The sequence below is a fragment of the Patella vulgata genome, chromosome 2 (assembly GCF_932274485.2).
Source record: "Patella vulgata chromosome 2, xgPatVulg1.2, whole genome shotgun sequence".
Taxonomy (NCBI): domain Eukaryota; kingdom Metazoa; phylum Mollusca; class Gastropoda; family Patellidae; genus Patella; species Patella vulgata.
Window position 1 is genome coordinate 27,400,721 of NC_065880.2, and position 25,909 is coordinate 27,426,629.

General features: G+C 34.1%; 1 protein-coding gene across 8 annotated transcripts; it reads left to right on the top strand.

Annotated features, from left to right (window-relative positions):
• Positions 1-1,388: 1,388 nt before the first annotated feature.
• Positions 1,389-24,613, top strand: LOC126811502 (splicing factor, proline- and glutamine-rich). 8 transcript variants are annotated; one of them, XM_056098343.1, is made up of 13 exons: positions 1,389-1,929; positions 2,472-2,773; positions 3,204-3,299; positions 4,253-4,449; positions 4,789-4,876; positions 5,103-5,235; positions 5,465-5,560; positions 5,982-6,026; positions 6,667-6,711; positions 7,494-7,565; positions 13,452-23,660; positions 24,082-24,151; positions 24,496-24,613. In XM_056098343.1, the coding sequence occupies exons 1-11, from the start codon at positions 1,477-1,479 to the stop codon at positions 13,650-13,652; spliced, it is 1,728 nt and encodes a 575-aa protein (XP_055954318.1). In that variant the 5' UTR covers positions 1,389-1,476; the 3' UTR covers positions 13,653-23,660; positions 24,082-24,151; positions 24,496-24,613. The 8 variants fall into 8 exon arrangements, with proteins under 8 accessions (XP_055954318.1, XP_055954319.1, XP_050393127.1 ...); XM_056098344.1 differs by having other exon boundaries at positions 23,465-23,660; XM_050537170.2 differs by lacking the exon at positions 6,667-6,711.
• Positions 24,614-25,909: the final 1,296 nt, after the last annotated feature.

A 25,909-nucleotide genomic window follows, 5' to 3' on the forward strand; every position in this document is an offset into this window, starting at 1 on the left:
GCTGTTAATGCAGTCCCAGCTACTGGTGCATCCTGGGGTGACTGAGAGCGCTCATCTTCGAGAGGTGTACCTGGATCATCCAATTCAACTGTGGCAGATTTAATTAAATTATGAGTGTTTGTATTTTCTTGAGGGGAAATGGTTGTTGCATCATTAGTCTCCACTGACTCTGCATGAGTTACGTCCTTCACATCTACTCGTGTTTGTGACTGATTTTTTTGGTTTTCATTTGTTGATTTTTCTTCATTCAAAGAATCAGACGGTGAATTTTCTTTTACTGCTGTTGGTTCTACAGATTTTTCATCACCAACATCTGTTTCGGTTTTATCACTGATGGTGTCCTGTAAAATAGGAAATATTTTTGCAATTAAATAATTAATAACAATATATTCAATGAAATGTAATTCTTAAATTAGGTACATTCAGATTTTCCCTTTTTTAGATATGCCAATTTCAAAACACTTTGTCATCATGTTTGTCAGATCTTAAATTGCTAATCCTGTTAAAATATCATGAATATACAACTGTGCATAAGTTTTTCTTTGATCTTAATAGCTGCTTTCAAATATGAAGAAAATTCATAATGATTTACTAAATATTCATATTATATCATCATTCAGCATAACCAAATGAAAATAAAAGTACCGGGTAACAAAAAAATACTGTAATGTCCCTTTAAGGCTTCAAAGCAGTGCCAACATTAACAGGTCAAAGGGGAACAACTCCATTTAATGACTTGTCACTTTACTGGTTTCTTTACTTCAGCGGCAATTTTTGTTAAAGCTTACCGTTTCTGATGTGATGTCTGACATTATTGCATTTGCAATCTTCTCAATTTAAAAACAAAAAGAGTTTATATCTGGTAAAACATCTAAACTAACTAGACGAAGTCCAGAACGATGATAATAAACATAAACGCTACACACCACACTCACAGGTGCCCTTTTAAAGGCGATCGACAAACTCTTATTTTCCCGCGCGCCGACTAGTTACTTTTTCTTAACTAAAATATCGATGATTCCCTTTAAAAGTAGATAAACTGTCAAAATAATGACCCGTGTAATAATTCTCAAAAATATGAAGTCTTTTTTCTTCTGCTGACAAAGAAGCTTTCCGCAAAAACTTCCAACCTTGCCTCGATTTGAAATTGGGTACATAAGCGGAAAAGCAACCGGTCCTAATATCTGTTTACGGAAAAGATCGGAAAAACTTAAAACATCTATTTAATTTCATTTCAACTAAAACATGTTTAATATATATATTTGAATATCTCATTTATAATGAAGTTCACTGATGAAAACCATACCGTCAAAAAAAGAAAAAGATATCGTTCGAAATTAATAAAGCCACGCTGACGTCACGTGACCCTCATTAACATTTTATTTTCATCGACGCCATTAGAACTGCTTGAAAAGAACGCGTGTCTTATTTTTCCGAAACATATTTTAAGTTTTCTTTGTTTGGTAGGACATACAAATGAAAATGGTGGGTAATACACCTCAAAAACAACAGGGCCAAATGAAATCAGAGCCCAAAAGTGCGGAGAAAGGTGAAAATAAACAAGAAAAGCCCGATCACAAAGGACAGCAAGGCGGCGGAGGAGGTCCTAAACATTTTAATCGAGACAATCGTGGTGGTGACTTCAAAAATGAAAGAAATCGAAGTTTCGGTGGGAACAGACGTCAGGATAACAGAGGGGGAAATGGAGGCGGTCAAGGAGGAGGGGGAGCTGCTGCTGCTTCACAGGCACAATCATCTGATGATTCGACACCAGCCCCACCTAAAAAATTTACTGGAAGATGTCGGTTATTTGTTGGAAATCTTCCCCTTGATTTCACGGAAGATGATTTTAAAGGTTTATTTGAACCCTTTGGTGAACATTCAGAAGCCTATGTTAATGGAAACCGAGGGTTCGGTTTCATCCGCATGGTAATTATATTTTGGAATAGATGTATTGTTCAGAATGTATCAATGTTTTAATTTTATAGCCGTTATAATAACCCGATTAGGATAATAGACAGGTATCAAATAGGCAGTGGCTATTGTTATGACGAGTCGTAAAAATAGTCCTCGGGCTATTGTTATGATTCCAGAGCCCTCCATCAGCAAAGTTTAGAACAAATTCCAAAATAGCTGCCAATCTCCCCAACACCAGAACTGAAAGTGAAGGCAGCAATTAAGAGATGGGAAGCAAGTACCAATGTATATTTGTACACACGGAACTCTCAATCTATACAGTCTGCTCAAAAACGTAATCCAAATCAGGTTAGGGTTGGGTCTGAAAGCATCGTCGTAACAATAGCCACTGCCTATAAAATAATTGCAATACATCATGACTCTCAGCTTTAGTCCATAAACCAACTATTTTCACATAAAATTTGTTAGTCTAAAAGCTTCTGTAGGAAAGTGGCTGAAATTGTTTATTGACATTCTGTTTTAATCACCAGTAATATTTTCTCGTTCCTTTTCAGGACTTTAGACACAATGCTGAGGCTGCTAAAGCTGGGTTAGATGGTACTACTAAAAAAGGAAGAACGTTACGTGTACGATTTGCTACCCATGGTGCTGCTTTGAAAGTGAAGAATCTTCATCCAACCGTCTCAAATGAATTATTAGAACAGGGCTTTGCACAGTTTGGTGAACTGGAACGAGCTGTGGTTATTGTTGATGATCGAGGCAAATCTACTGGGGAAGGCATTGTTGAATTTGTTAGAAAACCTGGAGCTCAACAAGCACTCCGACGTATCAATGAAGGTGTATTTTTGCTAGGAACGTAAGTAGATTTCTGGAAGGTATGATCTTCTAACAGTTTGCCAAAATGTCTCATTTGTAGCTTTCCAGACTAGAGATAAAAGAATCTATACTTGTATTTCATTAGGGATGAACAAAATATATAGGTTAGATTTTCGAAATTAGCAGAATGGCGTAGGCAAAAGTATCTATTTTTTTTTTATGAAAATCCTCTGTCAGTCGTTTTGCATAAAATATTATGTCAAAGTTTGGATTAATGATTCCAAGGAATGATAATAGCCTACCTAGGGCTTGACTAGCTCCCTAAAAAGCTACTCTGAATCCTTTCATCTATTCTTGTCTAGTAATTATCTAATTTTACAGCTGAATATACATGTAGTGTTCTTTATTGAATTAATGATTGAACAAAACTTGACGTTAATGATATACTGGTATATTCTATTGTCTTTCAGATCTCCACGTCCAGTTATTGTTGAACCATTAGAACAGAAAGACGATGAGGATGGCATGCCAGATAAATTCATCAACAAGAATGACCAATATAAAAAGTGAATTTCTTGAATTGTTTATATATCTTAAAAATATTTGTTTACAAAATATTTGATAATTAATGGCTCTGTGAATTGACAGAAATTTGATGTGGACTATATTGATCTCTGTGGAACCCCAAATCCCGCCATTGTTTTTTGGAGGCGCGCGATCGCTCGCGATTACCTGTCACACACCTGAATGTCAACCGAGTGGCTGTTTTTCTCCCTCTTAAAATTGAAAACTGCTCTCCTTATTTGAAAATCATGGATGGATGTATTTTTTTAAAAATATAGTGGAAGATTCCCATTCCAATCATCGCCATTCTGTCATTGTGAACATACATTTGGTGTATGCATTAGTGTATAATGTGAGATAATAAAATTCTGATGAATATTTTGCTAAAAATAGATGGTGCTTGTGCATCATTGGTTAATTTAACTGAAATTTAAAGTAGAATCTTGCAAGTCGTGAGAAATTATCAGAGATGGCACATGAAAATTTCCAATGAGAATAATTCCGGAAGAAATAGATTATATTTTGATGGAATTTTCGAGCATTTATGATTATATTTTGAATAGGGGTTATGTTTTTAAACAAATTTATACAAGCTATATATATTTAGAAATGTTGACAAGTTTTTCTTTTGGAATGCTGCAAGTAGTTTTAGACAATAGCAAAAGTTTGACATGACCGATTACGGGTACTATTATTTAGAAGACGATGTTAGTTATCATTTATGTAACCAGGAAGTACCCCTTAAGCGCAGTTATTGATCTTCAGAACCATTTCTCATACATACAACTAATCACTATCATTAATATCAGATCACTCTACTTAAACTGGGAGAGCTTTTTTAGGGGAGGGATTTTTTCAATTTGTTAATTTGAGACTTTTTTCAGCTCTCCTGTAAAATACAAATGACAACTCTGCAAATCGAGTAATTATTCCAATATTAACTTCTTTTCTGCAGAGAAAGAGAAAAGGAGCCTAGATTTGCACAGCCAGGAACTTTTGACTATGAGATGGGAATGAGATGGAAACAAATGGAAAATTTAGAAAAGGAAAAATTGGAGCGAGTCAAGAAAGAAATGGAGGAAGCTCAAATAAAATTAGAAGATGACATGCAAAATGCTTTGTATGATTATCAAGCTGAACAGATCCGACAAGGTCAGTTTATAATTTGGTGCTACATCTCTTCTGTGATACTGAGTTTTCCAGTGCATGCATTAAAGAAGATCAAACATGTTGGTTCTGTCATTTGTTCTTCTGTAGCTCTATGCGACATGTAGTAGGGTTGCCAGCATAATTTTGTTGGTTTAAGGGTTCTCCAGTTTCATCCCTTTTCTAAAGACCCTGCAAGAAGACAATTATTAAAATGGATATACCATGTTAGTCCCAAATTACCACTTTTCTCTTATTAAATAAAAATTCAATTGATCTTTAGTATGTGATGATTGAAGTGCTGTGTTGAGTCCAAAATGAACTTTATGTCTTTGTTCAATTTAGATTTAATGAGACAACAAGAGGAGTTAAGAAGATTAGAGGAATTGAAACAACAAGATCAAATGAGAAGAAGACAGGAGATGGAAATGAGGTAATTATTATTGTACAGTATTATATAGTGCTCCCTCTTAGAAAAGGGGAGTTTTATATCTGATGGTCTAGGGGCCTGAGATCTCCATACCTGTGTTCAGTTTAGGTTTTGTTAATTGTTGAAAATACAATGTAAAATAAGTTACATTTAAATCTTTTAATTACATGCACACTTTCATTTTGGAACAATAACTTACTTTGGCTTTGTTTTTTTTTTACTCTCATAGAAACCGAGATGAAGAAAGAATGCGACTAGAGGAAGACCGCAGACGACAAGATATGATGATGAGACAGCAGAACATGGGACAAGGTGGACCAGGACGACGAGGCCCTCCTATGATGGAAGGTCGTGGTCATGATGTAAGTTATATTTTTTCATTTCTCTCTGTTCCTATGGTCTCAAGAATCCGATTTTGAGGCATACCCATAGTGTACCCTTAAAATTGAAAATTTTTCTAACAGTACCTTTAAGTGGAACTGTAGTGTAACAATGTGAAACAATTTCTGATAAAAGTACGACTCGGAAACAAACTGAAAATTGGCCTGAGGGAGATAACAAATGCCATTTTATTTCAATGGTTATTTTCAGGATGGCATGAATGGTGGTCGTCAAGGAGGTGCTCCACCCATGCAGCCCCCACCCATTCCCCCAGCAGGCATGGGGTTAAATCGCCCAGGAAATCAGGTAATTTAAAACTGGTTCTCTCTTAATACTAAAACAAGTATGCTTAATCTTCAAAAAAAAAAAATTGGTTAAATATGGGTACTACTTCATGAATGAATTGTTTTTTGTAACAAGCAAGCCAACTCTCCCCCTTGCATGTACATGTGTCACTGCTAAAAGCCAATTGGAGGTTCCAGAGACGTGAGTGATTAGAAGATTGCATTTGTTTTGTTCTATAACTTAAGCGTACAAGTACTAAACATTTAATAGAAAATCCATCTGAAGTGTTTTACAGTTCAGAACAGGCGAACTACTTGTTGCAGTTGCACTTAGAATTTCTGAGTGCATAAAATAAGAGCAAATGTCCCCTTTTGATAAGTGACAAAATGGTAGCTCTCTGATTGGAATAGTGTAAAATGTGTATAAACTTTTATTTTGCTAGAATCCGTCGTCTGGACGTAATATTAATGATTTGAACAGCAATGAGGTACATGTAGTTGTGTTTCTTTAAGCTTAGAACTTTATAATCAAAGTTGCTTTATATACGTTCCCTTATTAGCAAACACAGCCCATAAAACGTATTTGGCTTTGAGTTTTTTACAAATTTGCTTTAAGCTATTAACAAATTCCTTACTAATCATTGAGTAGCTCTAAAAATTCATTATTTCATAATTAATGGTTTTCACTGCTGACTTTAGGATCCTGCTAAACAGCATTTCCCTTTGTATGATTTTTGACAAGACTTTGATGGTTCCTGCTTTAGCAACATATTACATGTACCTTTGTAGTTCCAGATCCTTTATGTACATTCAGAACCTGAGCACTTCTCATTTGTGAACATATCTTGGTGATTAAGATAATAGCTGGACCTAACTACACGAGTCTGAACATCTTTGTGTAAATCAGAGTAGATTTTCTTTGATTGGCTCTGTAGGTTAAAAGAAAATTTGCCCCTCCCTGCCCCTTCTTCCAAATAGTTATGCCATATTGAAAGATTATATATCTGGGGTTGAGCCAAGGGGAGTAAGGAAATCTTGTGGGCAATGTTTATGCTGTACTTTGTAAAAGAAACAATATCTATGGTAAACATGCCACATCAATGTGTTGTGTTGGGTTGCTACTTGCAGGTTGTTGACTGTCAATCAGCAGAACAACCTGACAGGCATCCAATGGTATGTTCCATCAATATTTCAGTTTATTTTAGATCATTACCACTTTTGAAGTTGGCAGAATCGCCAATATTGTGCGAGATAACCAAACATAAACATATTTTATTCTCCAAGATTATTTGGCTAAAAGATCAGAACTTGCTAAACCATTATTTCTTTAGTTAAGTTAAATATTAGCAATACAAATTTCTCTACCATTTCAACGTTTGTTCATTATAGAATTTATTATATGTACATTAATCCCCATTGTACTTTCTAAATGCAAAGAAAAAAAATAATTGTTTTAAATCAATGTCAAATCGTGTTGTGACAATGAAATATTTTCTGAGAACTAAGAGGTGTAATGGTCTAAAATTTATTGCTATATATGTCGGATTAAACAAAGTTAACTTTTTGTTGTGTTGTTAATTTTGGTATTTCAAATTGAACTTTTTATTAGAAATAGTTAGTTCTTTGTTCAATTGAATCATGCCTTGTAATTCAACACAATCATTTGATAAACATGAGACATCACCCACCCTTTCCTAAAACTATTGTTTCAATGGCTTTAATAATTGAACTGCAAATACACAGGGACATTATATACATGTAAAACAATTATAACTTGTATTCCATAGCAATTTGTCCTGTGAATCGTCTTAAAATTGTCTAAATATCAAGACAATCGGAAGTATATCCTTAAACCAGAATTATTAAAAATTGTTAAGTTCATCAACATGCAACAGTTGGAGAAATAATTGCATTTTGGTGATATAAAGTTTAAAATTAACATATTTTAAATTCAGATGGGTGGCAATTCTGGTGGTCAAGGAAGAGGTCCAAGCATGCCAGGTGGTAGTGGAAATCAAGGGCCAATGGTAATGTATTCAATTTAGCTTTGTCATTGTATAGATTTTCATCTTCAATAAATATACATGTAAATTGATACATGCACCTCGCATAAATCAAACTGTTTAAATCATCATTCAGTTGAAATAAGTAGGATACTTGGTTCATCAATACAATCAAGTAAATCTAAAAACATCACAACATAATTGTATTGTACTAACCTACATGTATCAACCTGATTCCAGTTATCACAGCTGAGCATCCAATATGATTCTTATGTCTACAGTGACAACATCGTGAGACCTCATTTAAAAGAGTTGATTAAGAATTAGTCACTCTTTGTAGATTTGTTTTATATAAATCCACACGCACAACAAATTGCAGTTGAATAAGCTTAAAGATAATAATCCATAATAAATTATACTCTTTCTAGACATAAATTGTGAATTTGCGTATTGAAGATTTCTTTTTCAGATTGTAATATACATTTTAATGTTTTTGTCTTCATGTGTAGAATTTAAAAGCAAATATCCTGAAGAAAATAATTTAAAATGCTTGTGGTTCCCTTGTGGTCCCTTGTTACCAGTCTCATGTATCTACAGTGTTCATAACTCTTAAATGTTAAGAAGAATCATACACTGTTAAAACTATATAAAATTTAACAAGTACCATAATAAGAATTTGGTGTTTTAACTCATCAAAGTATTATATAAAAGCCATGATCAAAGCTGAATACTATATTAAGGACACATATCATATATTTCAGTCAATAAAACTGGAATGCTGTTAAAACCCTTTAATTTAGTCCCAAGAAACTATTTCAAACTCTGTAATATATCCAGTTGTCCGCTGGAGTTGGAAATGAGGTTTGTGCCTTGATACATGTAAATCTGTGTATAACCTTAATGCATGGTCAGTGACAACTTGCCACTATACTTTTGTATTTATGAAAAGGATCAATGGTCGCAGCAATCCCAAGACCTAAATCCGATGGATTGCGCCATCTGGAGCAGCTTCTCCGAAAAGGTTTATGAAGGATGCACAGAAATAAGCTCAAGAAATAGAAAATAGAAGACTTAGTACATATTAATGACAGTTTATGTAAACTGGTATGCGACTTCTCAGTTCAGAAAAACTTGATTAACATTCTTTTTAAAACTCGTACTATGTAACACTTTTTGAGCAGTGAACCTGCAATTTAGAGCAAAGTTGTTTAACATCCATATTGAACCACATGTGAAACGTTCACGATATAGGTACAACTTTTTAGATCGTGTGCTCGTTTTTATGGGCTGCCCGTTATAGTGTCTGAGAATATTGTATTACCTTGGCGATGTTTCCAATTATGTTTAAAGCACAGCTAAATAGTAGTAACATGTCTAATTTATAACTTTAACCAAGTAGTGATTTGAATTTCTCATAGTAGAATATAGTACAAAACCATTGCATATGACCGTCTTAAAGTGCTAATTAATCTTGAATAGGAATAATGGATAATATTTTGGAACGGGATAGTATTGCTTGGAATATTGGAAAATATGGAACAGTTTGCGTATCGTTAGAAAATTGGTGCTGCATTGCTTTATCTAAAATCTCTAAGCCACTAGCTGTCCGATTTAGGCAGAGCTCTCTCCCTTTCTAAGGTCTGGGTTGTATTGGGTTTGTGGTGCATTTAAATACATTCTGGCTTATTATAGGTAATATTTTAAAAGTATGACAGATGGCAGTGAAAATTGTTATATATTTTGTCAGATTAGAAATCTAATGTACATGTATGTGTAGACATACAATACATGATCATCTTTCATCCCACATTAAACAAAATAAACAAACTTGGTTTAACTCACTTGAAGCTACTTTTCCACAAAATTATTTATCGGGTGGTTATTTCCAATATAAGTGGCAATTTTGGTATATATGGAAAGTACAAACATCCAATTTTAATAGAAAAATACTGGATTCCTGGAAAAACACCTATGGAGTCACATACAGGACAAAAATGTAAAGTTTTCCCTAACCGACAACATGGCAATTAGCGATGTCTGCTTGAGTGACGTTAAAATTTGCACTCAAAGATTTCACAGCCTTAGTGAGCGCTTGATGTATATGTTGATAAACTTGATGGTGAGCTTAAACGGTTTCTGAGATAAAAATAGACATGGCCAGTGGATAATCCAAGAATCTAACAGGCTTCAATATTTATGATAAATGAACAGCTATTAAAGACAACATTGTCTTGTATGTATATGCAAAAAATTCTCCTCCGGCTTCGCACCCGTTGCTGGGTCCGCATCAGCCAATTCATGTGACACAAACATGACTTCTTTTATTAGATTTTTATAGCCAGGGGTATTCCCTCGTGATTACATTGTTTTAAGAAGGATTGGAAGCAACATTTGGATTGATTAGTTTTATTATGTTTTTAGTCCAAATATACTCTTCAAAAACAGTAGGGAATATTGAAATGCAAATACCTACAGTATGCAGGTTGTGATCTGATAGTCATGGACACTTGACATGCTTTGAGAGTACTGTATGTTCACAGATGAAAAACTTATCGCCCCAACAGAACCACTGAGCTGCACATTTAACACGCAATAGCGCCATACACGTGGGAGGGGTTCATTGTCAAATTTGACACTTCAAGAAAGGGTTGATGAAAACTGCCGCATGCTGGTTTATCTATCCATGTTTGCTTTCCTATCGGTTCTTGCATAAGATTTACTGTTTAGCCTATCTTTGCTTTAGTGTGTTACGTTTAATTTAATCCGGAGACGTGTTTGTCGACGTCAACCGACAACACTGCAAGAATTGGCTGTGGCACTGCAAGAGGAGTGGGTCAGATTGCCCCAAATCATGATTGGACGGTTGATTAGGAGCATGTCACGACGAATTGTTGAATGTCTGAGGATTGGTGGAGCAATTGCTCATTATTAGGACAAAAATCAAAAACGTCCGTTTTCACTTTTGACAGTGTATATCTTTGCGAGTGAAATGGGGCCGTCAGATAAGCCGCCCATATGAACTGTTGATGTGTAGGCAATTGGCCTGTTACTAACATACACTGGTCACTAAATAGAAACAGCAGTGCATTTCCGCAGTTTTGTATTGTTTCTGAATATCCCCTACTTTTTTTGAAGAGTATCATCAAATCACCCAGTTTGTGCGCTGGAAGGTATCTTTAACCCAACCATTTAGCAAATTTAACTGATTTTGTGCAAGCATTACTAGTAGATATATTTAACTTTATTTGAGACAGAGCTGCTAGAGTCCATTTGAGCTACAATGCAGTAAAAAAGTTGTTGGATTTCTTTGAAATTATGGGATTTACAGTAATTAACATGATTTATATTGGGTTGGTTTTCAGTTGAGGTGGAGGGAATAATGCTTGTATTATGACCTAAATCCTTCTGAAAGAGCATAAAATTAGTACGTTTCCGATCAGATGCAGTTTGTCTTTAGATTACATGTTACATGTACATTGACTCAAAATTTGTGTCATTGTTATACTTCTCTCCCTTGCCATTAATAACTGAAATGATCATCTGAATCATAGACGCAGTTCACCTTGAGATCACATTGAAAGATTACATTGATTCAAAATTTGTGTCATTGTTATACTTCTCTCCCTTTCCATCAATAACTGAAATGATCATCTGAATCATAAAAATAAAAAAAAAATACAAATATAGACGCAGTTCACCTTGAGATCACATTGAAAGAAAAAATTTATGTCATAGTTCTCCCCCTTTCCTTCAATAGCTGCTGAATGATCAGTTGAACTATTTAAAAAAAAAATGGATTAATTTATCTTTCTATTCATCTGTGTGTGAAAATGATGTATTAGATTCATTTTTTTTTTTTTTTAAATTCGTATGTTTGTGTAAGTACATGTAGTATATTTCAAGGTATATTTCTCTAAATGTAGGCTTAGGCTCACTTTCACAATATAAATTATAAATTGTATAATTCATCTTGCATAAAAAGTGAAAGTGGGTTTTTTTTTTGTATTTCACTATGGGGGTTCCATAGATCACTAATTGTTATTGTGTTCAGCTATATTTAGTTACTATTGACTTACTGAGCACATTAACTGCTAGCTGAATGTTTTGAAATAATCTTATTGGGCATATGGTAACAAAAACCCATCCTACACAAGTATTTAATTATAAAAGCCAAATGGAGAGTTTATCCTACACCATTATTATATAATAAACACAGTATGAAGTGTCAATTCTCCAAAAAGTTATGTTTTGTAATGATACCGTTATTTGAGATGGATTATACGGCATCATATGGTTAATGTGAACAAAATCGTATTATGGACTGGTACAAGGGCCACAAGCTAATATGTAACAAAATATTGATAAAAGAAAAGTTAAAACCTGGTGTATGTTAAAAAGCAATTATTATTATTAGTAACACCAGTTTATTGTGCAAATATTATAATTCTAATTAATGTTACTATATTGTTGCATACCTATGCATCACTTAATTCTGTGACCATAAACTGTACACATTTTTCATTGTATCTGTATAAACTCCAGAAGTGGTAGGGTCATGTTTTAACAGTCTCAAGAATGGGGAAATAAACACAGGGGTTTGATGGTATTGGAAAGTTGTTTTATTACAATTTAAACATGGGGACAAATTTGACTTGGAGAAGAATGTATAACGTAACTCAATGATTTATCCGTGTGTAGCTGCTGGTTTACTTTTTGTCAGTTAAATCACCCGATTCTACAGGCTGTAAAAGAGTAGTAATAATGAAAATCTAATATTGGATGAAACATTACCGTTAAAGGTCTGAAAGAAAATTTGAAAACTAAGATAGTTAAAAAGCATTTGATAAACATAGTTTGTTCTTTTAAATGTCCAATATAATATATATATATATATATATATATAAGCATTAGAAAAAGCCTTTAATAAAGTGTGCTTTTGAATTGTGCTCTAATCTGTTCACTAACAGAGCTGAGGTTGTACCCAGAGAGTTTATTCATTTTACATTCTGTAAACACAGTGTTTAGTATGGAATGGCCTGGCATAAGATAAACTTTTATGTGCATACATTGGGCACTGCCATTTTTTGGTCTAAGACATGTATTCAGTGCAAAAATAATATCCAATATATTCAGTCTTACAAATGCTTGGTGCAATGTTAAATTGGATACAATAAGCTGATAGCAATCTTTATTAGTTTTCGAGTCGAGTGCCCTACATTTTAACAGCCAGAATGGGTTAAAGATACATGAAAACAGATATTGTCATTGGTAATAACATGAAAACAGATATTGTCATTGGTAATAACTTTACTTCAGTATGAAGTTACAGTTATGCATTAAATGTTAACTGCTGTTGAAATTAATATTTCAATGCTAGCATGTTTACTCATGTCTTGGAAATCTTTTTGTATATGATTATTGACTACTGGTGACAAAAGATTTTCAGAACAAGTGGGTTGGGTTGTTCATTTATGATTGTTCTTATTCCTTTACTTTATAAACTTCTGGAGAAAATTTCTGTCATAGGGAATCAAAATGTACAGTTTATGAGTTCATTCTAATACAAAGGTACAAAAACTATTAGCCATTAGAAGTGATATCAGGTATTATGAAACTAGTAGGCCATCACTACTAACAAGTGGTTAAATTTTTGGGTTATTGACAAGCAGACTGGTAAAAGAGTAGGTTATATATTTGCACAAATAGAAATTGGTGTTATTTTATTCACTATATCAGCTAACTTGTTATAATTTCTTTTTCCCTTTTCTCTATGCTGTTCCTGACTTCAACCGGATTCCTGTGATGATCCTTTATGAAAATCAACATTTGATCAACTGTAAACGCTTGATTTTGTGTAATATCCTAAATGGTATTTCTATGAATTTCTACTATAAACGTTAAAAAATCTAGCGTCAGTCTCGATTTGATCAGACAACGCCTAATTTTGAAGGTGGTATGGGTGGGCCACCAGGCCCAAGAGGTAATATGTATGGCGGTAATATGGGTGGGGGCCCGGGTATGAGAGGAGGAGAGCGTGGAATGATGGAAAGACGCAGAGAGGGCGGCCAAAATGAAGACTTCGGGGAATTAAAGAGAATGCGGAGATTTTAAGATGTACTGAAAAACAGTGAAATGTACAATTTGACTATATCCATTTGTAAATAGAATCATCATCATTATCCTTGTTTTTGTTGATCGTGATCTGTGCTCGCTGTTCCAGCTTCATTTCATAGATGTATTGTCACGGAGGAAATATTTTGATAATTAATAGAACTTTCAACATTATGAACTTTAAAACAAAGCTGTTGTCAAACTTTCAATACTTTTCCTTCCAACATCTTATTTCAATTATAGAAAGGTGAATTTTATTAAATGAACATGAATTTCAACAAAAGGAAAATAGAAACATAATATGGTTCATCCAGAATGTTAGGGCCAGAATATTTATATCTTTGGCGTCATCGATTTTACATGTATACATATTCATCCTGAATTTTAATTATGAATTTACAAAGAGGCTTCCCTGAAACATTGAACTCAGAACATACAGGTATAAAGTGATCCTTTGTTGATAACAGAGCATGTTGATGATCTTAGATTTTTTGTTTTATTATTTTTATTTAAAACTTGTCATTTGTTTAATTCATGTAAGTACCCCCAAATTATAGAACTATAATAATGTTATTTTAATTATCATTGCTAAACCTTGGTCGTACATTTTATATATAAATAAATATTGTAGTATACATGTAGCTATCTGGGTCTGTTTTAATTAATATTTAATAATTATAGAAAATTAGAAACAAATCAGTTTTGGTTGACTAAACACTAAATACTTGAAAGAATGTAGATAAGATTTTGATTAGTAAGAGGGATGTCCTTGAAGGTGGAATATTTTGCAGTATCTTAACATTCTGACAATCAGAAATAGCCGTAAGCTTTAACGAAAATAGCAGAACATTTGTAATGCCTGTGAAGATCATTCAGGATTTTGTCAATTCAGGTTGGATATATTAGTATATAACCAATGTCATGTGTGTACATTTTGATGCACACTATTTTTGACTGCTGCATTTTATATGAGTAATATTATTTACCAATGGTCGAGTGATTTAAGTCGGACGTTATTTCTAAATCTATTAATATAGATTATGTACATGAATGTAGAACAAATGGGGTGATGTGGTGGGAGAAAAACATGGTGTAAAGAAATGCACTACAGATGCTTCACTTGGAATCCAGGCATGGGTCCATGGGTCATTCTCGTAATTCGTCAGAATTTGTAATAAAAAAATTGGGAGGGGGGGTGTAATACATCTTGGCCAAGTCTTGAGAGGGAGAAGAGCCGTAAGTTGATTAAAAACTCAGGCCTTCACCTCAAAACTGATGTTAAAAGTAAACAGTTTACATCGTCATCAATTCTCTTGTCCGTCATTACCATCCTGTATAATTAATCAGACCTACATGATAATAATTGTCCAATGAAATTCCAAGAAATCATAATCTGTGTGGTTCGATTCATAGTTTGATAATAATCATGTCATGCATGTTAGGAACGGGATATTGACATTTTCTGTTTCATTTTATTATCAAATTGATATCAAATCTTATAATCCTGTCGTGCAAGCCACCTGGATATATTAGAATTAAATTTGAAACCCCTGGATATGAAATCCGTAATACAAATCGGCCTACGAATAAATACTATGAGACGAATTGTCCCATATCTCAGCTGTGAAATAAAATGGCAGCAAATGTTCCTGCCGCCCCTAGTAAGGTGGCACACCTGCAACGTCTCCCATTTGCACGACTTGGGCATGAGGATTTTTTTTTTTCAGTTAATTTTTGGGAAGGCGCAAAATCATGCCTAGGAGTCAAACACTTGGAATCATGTCTTCACTGTTCACTCGCACAAAGGAACTGTGCAGATATTGAAAATCGAGCCATGGTGGGTAAGATGCTGGCTCGTTAGCTTGGAGATCACGTGTTCGATCCCTGCATTGGCCAAGAAAGTTCATCAGGACTGGCGTGCACGTAAAAGATCCCTTGGCAGTTAGAATTCGGTGCAAGGGTAGGCCATAGTGCCGCTGCCAGGGATAATTTCCCGCATAGCACACTGTATGGCATATGCCCATCTTCATTAGCCCAGTCGGAGCAGAACAGTAGGACGTTAACCCCATTTCATTTCGATATTGAAAATCCCGCTTTTCAAGAAAGTAATTGCTGCTGTTATCTGAATTAATCCTCATCGATTTGCTTGTTATTGAAAGCATCCATAGAATCAAGTACCGGGGTCGGTTAAGAAATAATTGCAGGTTGGCTTATAATGCCACTCATGGGCCTATAACTGATTTGATGGGTTTACGAAAGCAATGTCAATGAAACTTAAATATAGTAAGTAAATATGAAATCCATGAAAAAAAAATGTGCCACATTTGTGGGGGAGTTTGTTGAAGTGCAGGGTTAACTGGTGATTCTTCGAGCATAATATACTGCTGTTTAGCCTTAATTGTAAGAGTTTGGACACTTCAAACAGATCAAAACAAATATGTTCAGGATTCTTTCAAAAGGCTGTCAACGATCTTGAACAATCACATCATGTTGATTTATCCCCTGGATTACTGATAGTTTTCTATATAAGGTGAATTCCTGTCAGCTGTTGTATTAATGCAAAATTGTAACCGTACAGTGTAGGTTGGCTTAGATTTTCATTCTTCTGTAACCATGTCTGTTGTCAGGGTTGTGGTATTTTCACAAAATTAGCTCTGCATGTTTCTTCTCAAATCTGAAAAGAATATATTGCACAACTCTTTATTTGAGTTTGCCTTTGTCCCATCACTAAAATTTAGAGCTGAAACTGATTCATGCATTATTTTACGATTTCTAAGTGGCGTCCCTTTCTGAAAGGTGCTCTGTTAGGCATGCATTCGCCCAGAAGCTTTCAATAATCAAAGCTGAAGTTCGGAATTCACAAATATTGACATGGTAGGTATGCTGAAGGATGTATAATTTGCTTAATGAGCAACATTAAAGGAAACTTATCTTAATACACCCTTAGATCTGCTGGCCTTGTTTTAAAAGATATTTCCCCATATATCATTTTGTATTGTTCCTTACACTGCCTAGCATTTGTGATAGATTGTATTTTTCAGGAGAATGAAGATCCAATGTCCAGACAATTTGATGTGCTTAGAACAGCAAATTAAGAAAAGAAATCATACTTGTTTCATTTACATTTTGTGTTCAGATTGTTTCTAAGAACATTTAAGATCATGGTTCATTTTGCAACAGTATTTCTATCCAATTTATTACTTTCTTACCCTTGAGCTACCATGTAGTACATGTAAGTAAATGATCAATAAATTTGTATTTTATCTGCCACCAATCCATTAATCAAAAGAATAATCAATCATAATTGCCAGGGCTTTATTTGCGGAAACTGGATATTGAGCACTAAAGTTGTAAAGAAATTAATGCTATACCCAAGTGTTTTTTCTCTGAAAGTAGGTGATGGTGGATGTTTCACATCGATTTGATTTTAGTAAAAATGTGCTGATTGCGATGCAGATGAAAGCTGCCAGTCTATGGGCACCTATCCCTTTATTAATAGTCATGGATATCACAGCCTTGTAGTACCTATCCTATGTACCTGGATGTTGTATCCCACAAAATATCAATAGTACTATGTATCATTGAAATACCAGTGGATGTAATTTGTAATTACTATGCAGTTGCTGCTATATTTGGTAATTGTCAAGAGTTACAGGAAAATGTAAATGCACACTTCTCTACAGCACTTTGTGAGGGGCGTGTCATACCATACTTGATTAATGCATGTTAACTGAGCCAAACTCTTGTCATTTTTGTCCCCTGCCTTTCGAATAAAACGGGGCGACTATTAAAATGGGTCTGTCCGTCAAATTTTTTGGGACATAACTCTACTAATAGAGCTAGAATGTTCAAACTTTGTAAAGGTATTTATTAGGTGAATGCCTTGGAGTTCGCTGATGAGACTTGTTTAATTTCATAACATCAATACATTAACTAAGTTCGGTAATGAGAATTTTCTGCTTAGGGTAAGCAGACCGATAAGCAATTTGATTGGTCAAGATTTTGGAACACATATTGAGGTAGAATGTTCAAACTTGGTGTAATGTTCATTAGTTGAATGACTTGATGGAATTCCATGATTAACATTTTCTGCTCAAGCTAAGCAAAGCTAAGCAATTTCATTGATCGATGCTTTGGGATAAGATGACTTTGATTCTAACTGATGGAGAGTGATGAAACTTAGTGTATAGTTTCACTACCAGGTACTTCAAAACCTTGACTGAGTTTAATTGTGAACATTTTATGCTTTGACTAAGAATAGATAATCAGTTTGATTGCTCAATACTTTTGAAAAAGATAAAGTTGGAATTTATCAATATGCGTCACCTATTTATTTATGGGATATCAGCGGGGGACATCAGCCTCACTGTTGACTTGTTAAATGCAGAAAAGGGGTTTCTTGAGTTTGTGGGGTGAATATACATTTAAAAAAAACTGCAGTTTGAAGGATGCACAAAGTAATAAACATCTATGGGTCACTTGATGATTTTTGGGTGATAGCTCTATGAAGATTTGCTGGAGAAACAGTGGAAAGTTAGAAACCATAAATTATTAATATGGATTTAGAAAAGGTATTAATTGTAAGAGTACACATGCCTATATTCGGTTGCTTACCTCTCATAAATGTTACGGTTAAAGCTTTCTTGAATTATCCATATCAAATCACTGAATCAAAGACAGTATTTATTTATCCATTTTCAACTGCTTCCAGAGGAAGTTGGTGGGTGGCAAATGCTTGTACTATTCAAAAGGGAAGTCTTACTTTAAAGAGGCAAAATTGGGTTATTTATGCAAACAATAGACATGTTCTTTGGATGATATGAGACCTAAATGAGCATAATTAGCAGTACTAAGCACCATTATAACTTAATTTGTATATTCTGAGCTGATTTTGAGGGAAAATGAAAAGAGGGTAGGGTTATTTATTCAGTACAATGTATTTAGAACAATCCCATCTGAAGCTAGTATGTCAAAATAATGTACATACTGAGAACTGCTACATGCATAACCTGTAAACTGAACCTGTTCCAACCAGTGGGAGCGAAAAATTAACCAAGATTGAGGTATGTATTTTGTGTTTGTGTACAATTTAGTGTTGAAAACCAATTACAAAAACAAACAAAAAACCCAAACTATTGAGGTTTCTTTGGCATACATGTACTCTTAACAGCAAAGTAATGAAGACTATCGACCAGTGCAAAAAAACTTAAAATAGAAATGTTTATCATTGAGCTCAAGTGACCAGCTCATACAAATAGAAATGATTATTATCATTGAGCTCAAGTGTCCATCTGATACCTTACATTAATTTATGACAGAGTTGAGCATTGGCCTGTCTAGTAGAGGATGTCCTGAATTAAAATCATGACACATGCTAAGAACCCTCAGGATCTTTTGTGTCTGATCCTCACTTGTGAGGGTTGGCATCTGACGAGGAACGTGTACAACTACCGGTACCCAAAAAAAAAAAAAAGTGGTCCACTGGTGTACACATTTTCATGCTCGTAAAAGATCACTTAGAAGTTGGAATACTATAGAGTTTGTGGAAATGCAGCTCTCTGGGCACTGAAATGTAAATTGCCATATTGGGTCTCAAAAAGGCAAAAAATGTTATACGCCATGATTCCCGCAACCAATGCAGTCCTTAGAAAAATGTTAAAAAAAGAAAATTGCTGAATATTGATCCTGTTCAAAATCATGTCCTTCATTTTGGTGCAGCAGTGGACACTAATTTATGGGATTGGCATACAGTTGCTGATTTTAAAAATGAAATGTTTTTAAAATTAATGACATTTAATATTGTTTCTGTTCTAATATTTTGAAATATTTCTGTCATACCTTTCTTTTTCGTGTCTTCGCTCTATTAAACAAAAATAATTTATTTTATTTATTACTTCATATTATTTCTAATACAGAAATTTTAAAACCAGAGTGAAATTGAGTGGTATATGTGTTTATCTTTTTGATTGAGCAATGCTCCCACTACATTAATGCATATTATCAGATGAGTCACACTTACATGTATTTATTTGTAATGATTCGGTTTCAGACCCATGGGACATATATTGAAATATAAATCAATGTATTAATGTCAAGCTGTGTATGGCACATATAAAGTACTTACATATATGGTTGTCCTGATGGTGCCCAAGACGGATTGTGATTGAAAATATGACATTTTCATTTAAATATTACATAGCATAATTCTCAACTCTTCACGTTTTGTACCTTTGAAAATTCAGAATTTATTATGGAATTCATTATTTTCTTAAAGTAAAAAGGAAAACTATTGACATTTACAATGATCATTATCTTTAACATTGAATGCACCGACCCACATTCTAGGAACTTGTGGCTATGCTTGAAGTTGGTCTGATTGTGATAATCTGACAGAACAGTTACCTACGAATAATTATTTACTGTACAACCAATTTATAATATCCTCAACTATTATTGTACACTGGTTTCTCAAATCAGAAAACCCATGACTTGAAACAGAATTTAATTTCATTTGTTTTGCAAAGTGTGCTGCAAGATTTCAAGGTTTTTTCCTGTAGTATTTTCATGTCACCAATCTCTACCATCGGTTTTTATAAATATCCATTTTGGCTCAAGCCAGAACAATGCAGAATTAGTTTTTAAACAGTACTTAATGTGTTGATTGTGATATAGGTTTCTCACAATGCTGTTTTTGTCTTTCACACAAATGCTTCGGCCTTTCATATTTATGATTTCGAAAATTTGAAAGGCAGATATTTATACTTAGAATATTTCATGACTGACAATTCCTGTACCCCATGGATGGTTGTACTTGGCAATGTTTATGTAGATATAAAAAAAAAAAAATTTTGTAGGTATTCATTTATTTACTCATTTGTTGATTTAATGCTAAACATCTGATACTGAAAATTTGTTAAAAGTCTAAAGCAGAACTTTGTGACTTTCCTTATATTTTATAACTGAAGCTTGGTACACTGGTCAACTGCTTTAAGTTTTTGATAATTTTAATAAATGAAATGTTTACTGAATTGTTTTCTTAAGTACATGTAAAAGGTTGAAAAACAAAATTCCATTCACATCACAAATTGTTGACCATTGGTAAAGTCAGCATGTGATGCATACTGGTCAACAATCAGAGCAGAACTTACTAGACATGGCAACAGTTTTTACCTGGATTTGAGCTCCCCCAACTGAGAAGTGCTATCAGATGTAGACTTTGAACTGGGTGCACCATATACGGTAATATAATTTGACATCAAATTCCGAAACTGAAGTTTCTGATGTACCAGTAAACCATTGTATACAGGAAGATAAAATGTTATTGAAATAATTTGTGGATGTTCAAGTTTCTAAACAAGTGAAAGTGTTAATGCAAATGTACATGTAACCAAGATCTTAAAGTAAGAAATTTATTTTGATTTCACCCAAGATGGTAATTCATCCAGAATTGTAAGCTATTGTTTACAATGTATAGTGCGATTAGGCTGGCCTCCAGTCTGGATAAAAATTGGGTTTCTTTTTTACAATTTTTGTCTTTTTTTCGATGACTGGACTGAGGTCGCAGAAACCATATCTTTAAGTAAGTCAAATGCATCCCTATGTTGCATTAAAAAAACATTTAAAGATACATTATGGGAGATTCGATAACGAGTTGGCAGTTCTCACTATAATAGTTAAAAACTAGATAATGTTAAGGTAATTTGCTGAAAATTTCATTCAAATTGATCCACTATAAACCAAGAACTAAGCAATTGATATTTCCGCCCAGCCACGATCATCATTACTAAAGTCCATACAATAAACAGCATAGTCTCGATTATCCATTTAATCGTGAAGGAAAGTTATGCAGTAAATTGACTCATAATCCACTAAAGATCGCAGGCTAGCGATGCCATCTAGAGTTGATGATGGTCTGGATAGGTTAATTAATGTCTAATTAATAATTTAGATAACATTTCAGGCCTAAAAAAAGACCTGCAATAGACAGATTTAGCTCTTGCATAATGTATGTTTAAACTAAAAGATGAGAATTTCATTTTTTAGAATATTTTATAATAAATGTTATTGAATATTATATAGGATCATAAATCTTCATTAGGCATCACTTTCAGCAGCACTAGTTGAATTTTAAAAAAAACCACTAAAGATTATGACTCATAAACTTGAGCAATAGGTTGACTGATTTGTCACAGATTTTGTGTAGAATATAATCAAACATCCTCAGTTGACTTCCCAAACACTAAATCCATGTCAGAAATAAAGTGCTATCTTGTGTTCTAGAAAGATTAAAGGGGGGGGGGGTATATAGCATGTCTTACCCATGGGAAGAATATATTGAGATCCAGTACCAAGTAAAACCTTAATATTGCCATTTTTGAACTATCAATATTCATTACAATACTTTTACTATTTGCATTGTTGATTAATTACATTTAATCTATTTCAAATTGTACCTATATTTCATTCTGATTTCATTAGGATGGGACCAAAAAAAAACAAGGTGCACATTGGTGTGCCCAGGACCCTTAGCAGTTGCAAACATGACTATAGAAACAAAAATAGGTGTACGTTAATCTCAAAATGACTAGTATTGTGTTGACATAACGTTCAACTCTCAGTTCAATTTTGATTTAAGACTGTTTCTCCACACTGGCCTACAGTATAAATGTTAACGCAATAACATGCACACAAAAAAAAAGAACATGCTAACATTAAGTAAACAGCTATAAAATTCTCTATGTTTACAAAAAATATGTAGCTATGACGCGACTCATATCTGGCAGTTGTAGGCCCTACTTAGTAATAATGATTGCCATCAAAATGTATTGCAAATTGTTTGTTTTTCAAGTGGTTATACTTTGTAATGATTGTGGGACTGGGGTGGGAGGAGTGATTTTTTGCCAAAAAAAGCGACTTGAGGTGTTGGTAGCACTTTTCCATGATTACTAGTGATATCAACATATTAGGACAGTGATGGGCCAACTTTTTAGGTGATGGGCCAAACACAAAGTTTTGAAACAAAGCCAGGGCCAAACAAGGATTATGAAATATCATTTGAATAAAGTAATAGGTAAAAAACTAGGTCGAGTGATGCTGCAAGCTATAAGTGGACCAAGGTCGGTTATTGATCTTACAGAGAGAGAGTAAGGCATGTTTAGAGCTTGGGCCCAACAATAAGCAATTTCGATTTTTATTTCATTTAGAGATAAAATTGCTCATAAATTCTCCTATACAGAGAAAGGTTCTGGTGGGCTGGATTTGCCGTAGTTTGACCATCACTGTATTAGGAAGAACTTGTATATATTTTGTTGGGGCCATTTTTCTAGTTATCTGAGCTCTCGGATGAAAATTTACACTGCAATTTTTGCAATCTAGTTAAATGTCACACCGCCATGTGTTACTAAAAAGATAAAATGTTGTAAATATATATATATATGCCTAACATACCTCGTCACTATTGAATGAAATTGTTCTCAAATGAATGATTATGTCAAAAGTGATATTGGGCTCACTGCAAATGAGTTTTAATAGGATATGAAAAAAATTAGTCAGTCCGCCGTTGATAGAAATTCAATTTGGCGCTTTTACTGTAAGGATGCCTATTAATGGATTTATTTTTCAGATTGAACAAGCTGTATATAATATAACTATGTTACTTGATTTTATATTTACACCCATGTACATTCAATAATGCATCATTCACAAACAAATATTTGAATTCATTTATTAGGCCCTTCTAGGTAAGTACACACATCTCTCAAGATTATCTGTCTTATTTGTATTATTAACTTAGTTTTATGAATGTATTTTAGGTAGTATCAGTTTATGGTTGATGTATTGGTTCCAATGGTTACCAAGGTCACCCGTTTAACTTTGTTGCCATGGTTTCTGGTTCAATTTTGTATTGATACACAAGGCAGACAATGGGTCTCCAAAGTAATGGTTATAACAGTGGCAGATACATAAGAATTACCCTGAAAGATAAAGATCGATTTTCAGAAGATAATGGTAAATTTATTGAGTTTCATTTCAGCATTTAACACATTTGACTACAACCAGATATATCTAGTGTTAAGCGTGTTAGGTAAAGTAATCAAGGGAAGCAGTTGCCCCCTTTTCTACCACTAAAAAAAAAAAGAGAGAAATCACTTTAAGGGATGTAATTAGGATTATTTAAGCTACAGTACCATTTTATACATGTAGTCTGAATTTTCAATAAATGCAGGAATCGAGTTTACAATCGTCATGTCCTAACCATAAATGGTCTTGTGTTTGAATTGGTTCAAATAGCTTAACACATTATTGTATGTGCTGATAGCTCTTCTCATATCCAAGATGTGTCTAGTTATTACATGTCATACTTTCAACAAGTGCAGACTCACCGTTCAACACAAGCAAACTATCTTATGTAAATTTGTTGTTCTTTCAGGGAACCATTCCACTTCTAAAAGGGATATAATTAGAAAAATGGTTGATCATCTTTTTTTAAAAAATGAAAGGTTTGTACTGCCTTATTAAAGTGTAGTTAATTTTTTTTTTATATATATTCCAATTAGAAATCTATCTTTTATTGCCTTCAAGCTCCCATAAACATGTAGCTGTCCGTCCTGAAAACGTAACTCAAATGATTAACATTCAAAGACTTTATAATTAAGTATGATTGACCCAGATAACTTTGGAATAGACAGTGGATTCGAGTGGAAACAATCTGAATTTGCTTTATTATAAATGAAAAGATTTTAGTTTCTTTGCTGAGTTCGAGATTTGCAGAAAAGCTTTTCTCCTTTCCTAAAATACTTCATACACTACTACTTGCTAAATTTAATCATTTGTATATTTTCAGAAATTACAGAAATCTATGGTGTAGAGGAGAGGGAATGAACTGAATTTCTCGTGATGGGAATGGATTTGAAATATTGACTACGTGTATATATTTGATTAATAAATATTTTCATAAAATATGATTGTTTTTATGCGCCCACATTTTTATGTGGACGTGTATTGTCATCGCGCCTGTCCGCCCCTGATGGAACTTGAAACATACCTTCATTTCCGAAAGATTTTGGTTCCTTTTGCTATTTGCGCATTTCAGACCATAACTTTCTGGATTATTGCCCCAGATTGTACCAAAAAATCCTGTTTATTTTTAGCTTGTTCTCTATCCACCTCTTGCAAAATTTGGGCGTACCCTGCCTGGCAGCCGCTGGTTCAATTTTACAGCACCCCCGAGAACACTTCCTGCCCCCTTCGTTGTTTTGAGCTAGTTACGGCCCTGTCTAAATCACTATTCTTTGGCACCTAAAAATGGACACAAATGTAATATGAATGTATACAAACTGATTTACATTCAATCGTTTCTGTTTTTATACGCCCACATTTTCATGTGGACGTATTATGCCGTCGCCCCTGTCCGTCCGTCCACAATTGTTTGTGGACTCTCTACAGGTCACAATTCTTATCCGATTTCGACGAAACTTGAAATATAGGTTTATCCCCAAAAGATCTCGGCTGCTTTCGATATTGGCATGTATCGGATCGAAACTCATGGATTATGGCCCCTGTTTGTACGAAAAATCACGTTTTTAGCTTGTGGACCCTATAGAGGTCACAATTTTTATCCGATTTTGTTGAAACTTGAAATATAAGTTTATAACCCAAAGATCTCGGTTCGTTTCAATATTTGCCCATATCGGACCGTAACTTCCTGAATTATGGCCCCTGATTGTACGAAAAAATCGCGTTTTTAGCTTGTGGACCCTATAGAGGTCATAATTTTTATCCGATTTAAAAAAACGTATTATATCACCGTTACACCTTAAGGACGACTGAGTTTGAATTTCATGAAAATCGGCCCAAAATTGACAGACAAAATGGCCGCCGTTCATTCTCAAATAGCGTAAAAATATGGTATATCAAGGTTGTGGACCCTATAGAGGTCACAATTTTTATCCGATTTTGTTAAAACTTGAAATATAAGTTTATAACCCAAAGATCTCGGTTCGTTTCAATATTTGCCCATATCGGACCGTAACTTCCTGAATTATGGCCCCTGATTGTACGAAAAATCATGTTTTTAGCTTGTGGACCCATTAGAGGTCATAATTTTTATCCGATTTAATAAACCGTATTATTATATAACCGTTCCACCCTAAGGACAGTTGAGTTTGAATTTTGTGAAAATCGCCCCAAAATTGACAGACAAAATGGCCGCCGTTCGTTCTCAAATAGCGTAAAAATATGGTATATCAAGGTTGTGG

What these genes read in the sequence shown, in the direction of transcription:
- LOC126811502 (XM_056098343.1), top strand. Translation starts at nt 1,477, where the DNA reads ATGAAAATGGTGGGTAATACACCTCAAAAACAACAGGGCCAAATGAAA. An exon ending in AGACAGGAGATGGAAATGAG is followed by an intron (nt 4,877 to 5,102) that starts GTAATTATTATT and finishes TTACTCTCATAG; the next exon opens with AAACCGAGATGAAGAAAGAA. An exon ending in ATGATTTGAACAGCAATGAG is followed by an intron (nt 6,027 to 6,666) that starts GTACATGTAGTT and finishes TGCTACTTGCAG; the next exon opens with GTTGTTGACTGTCAATCAGC.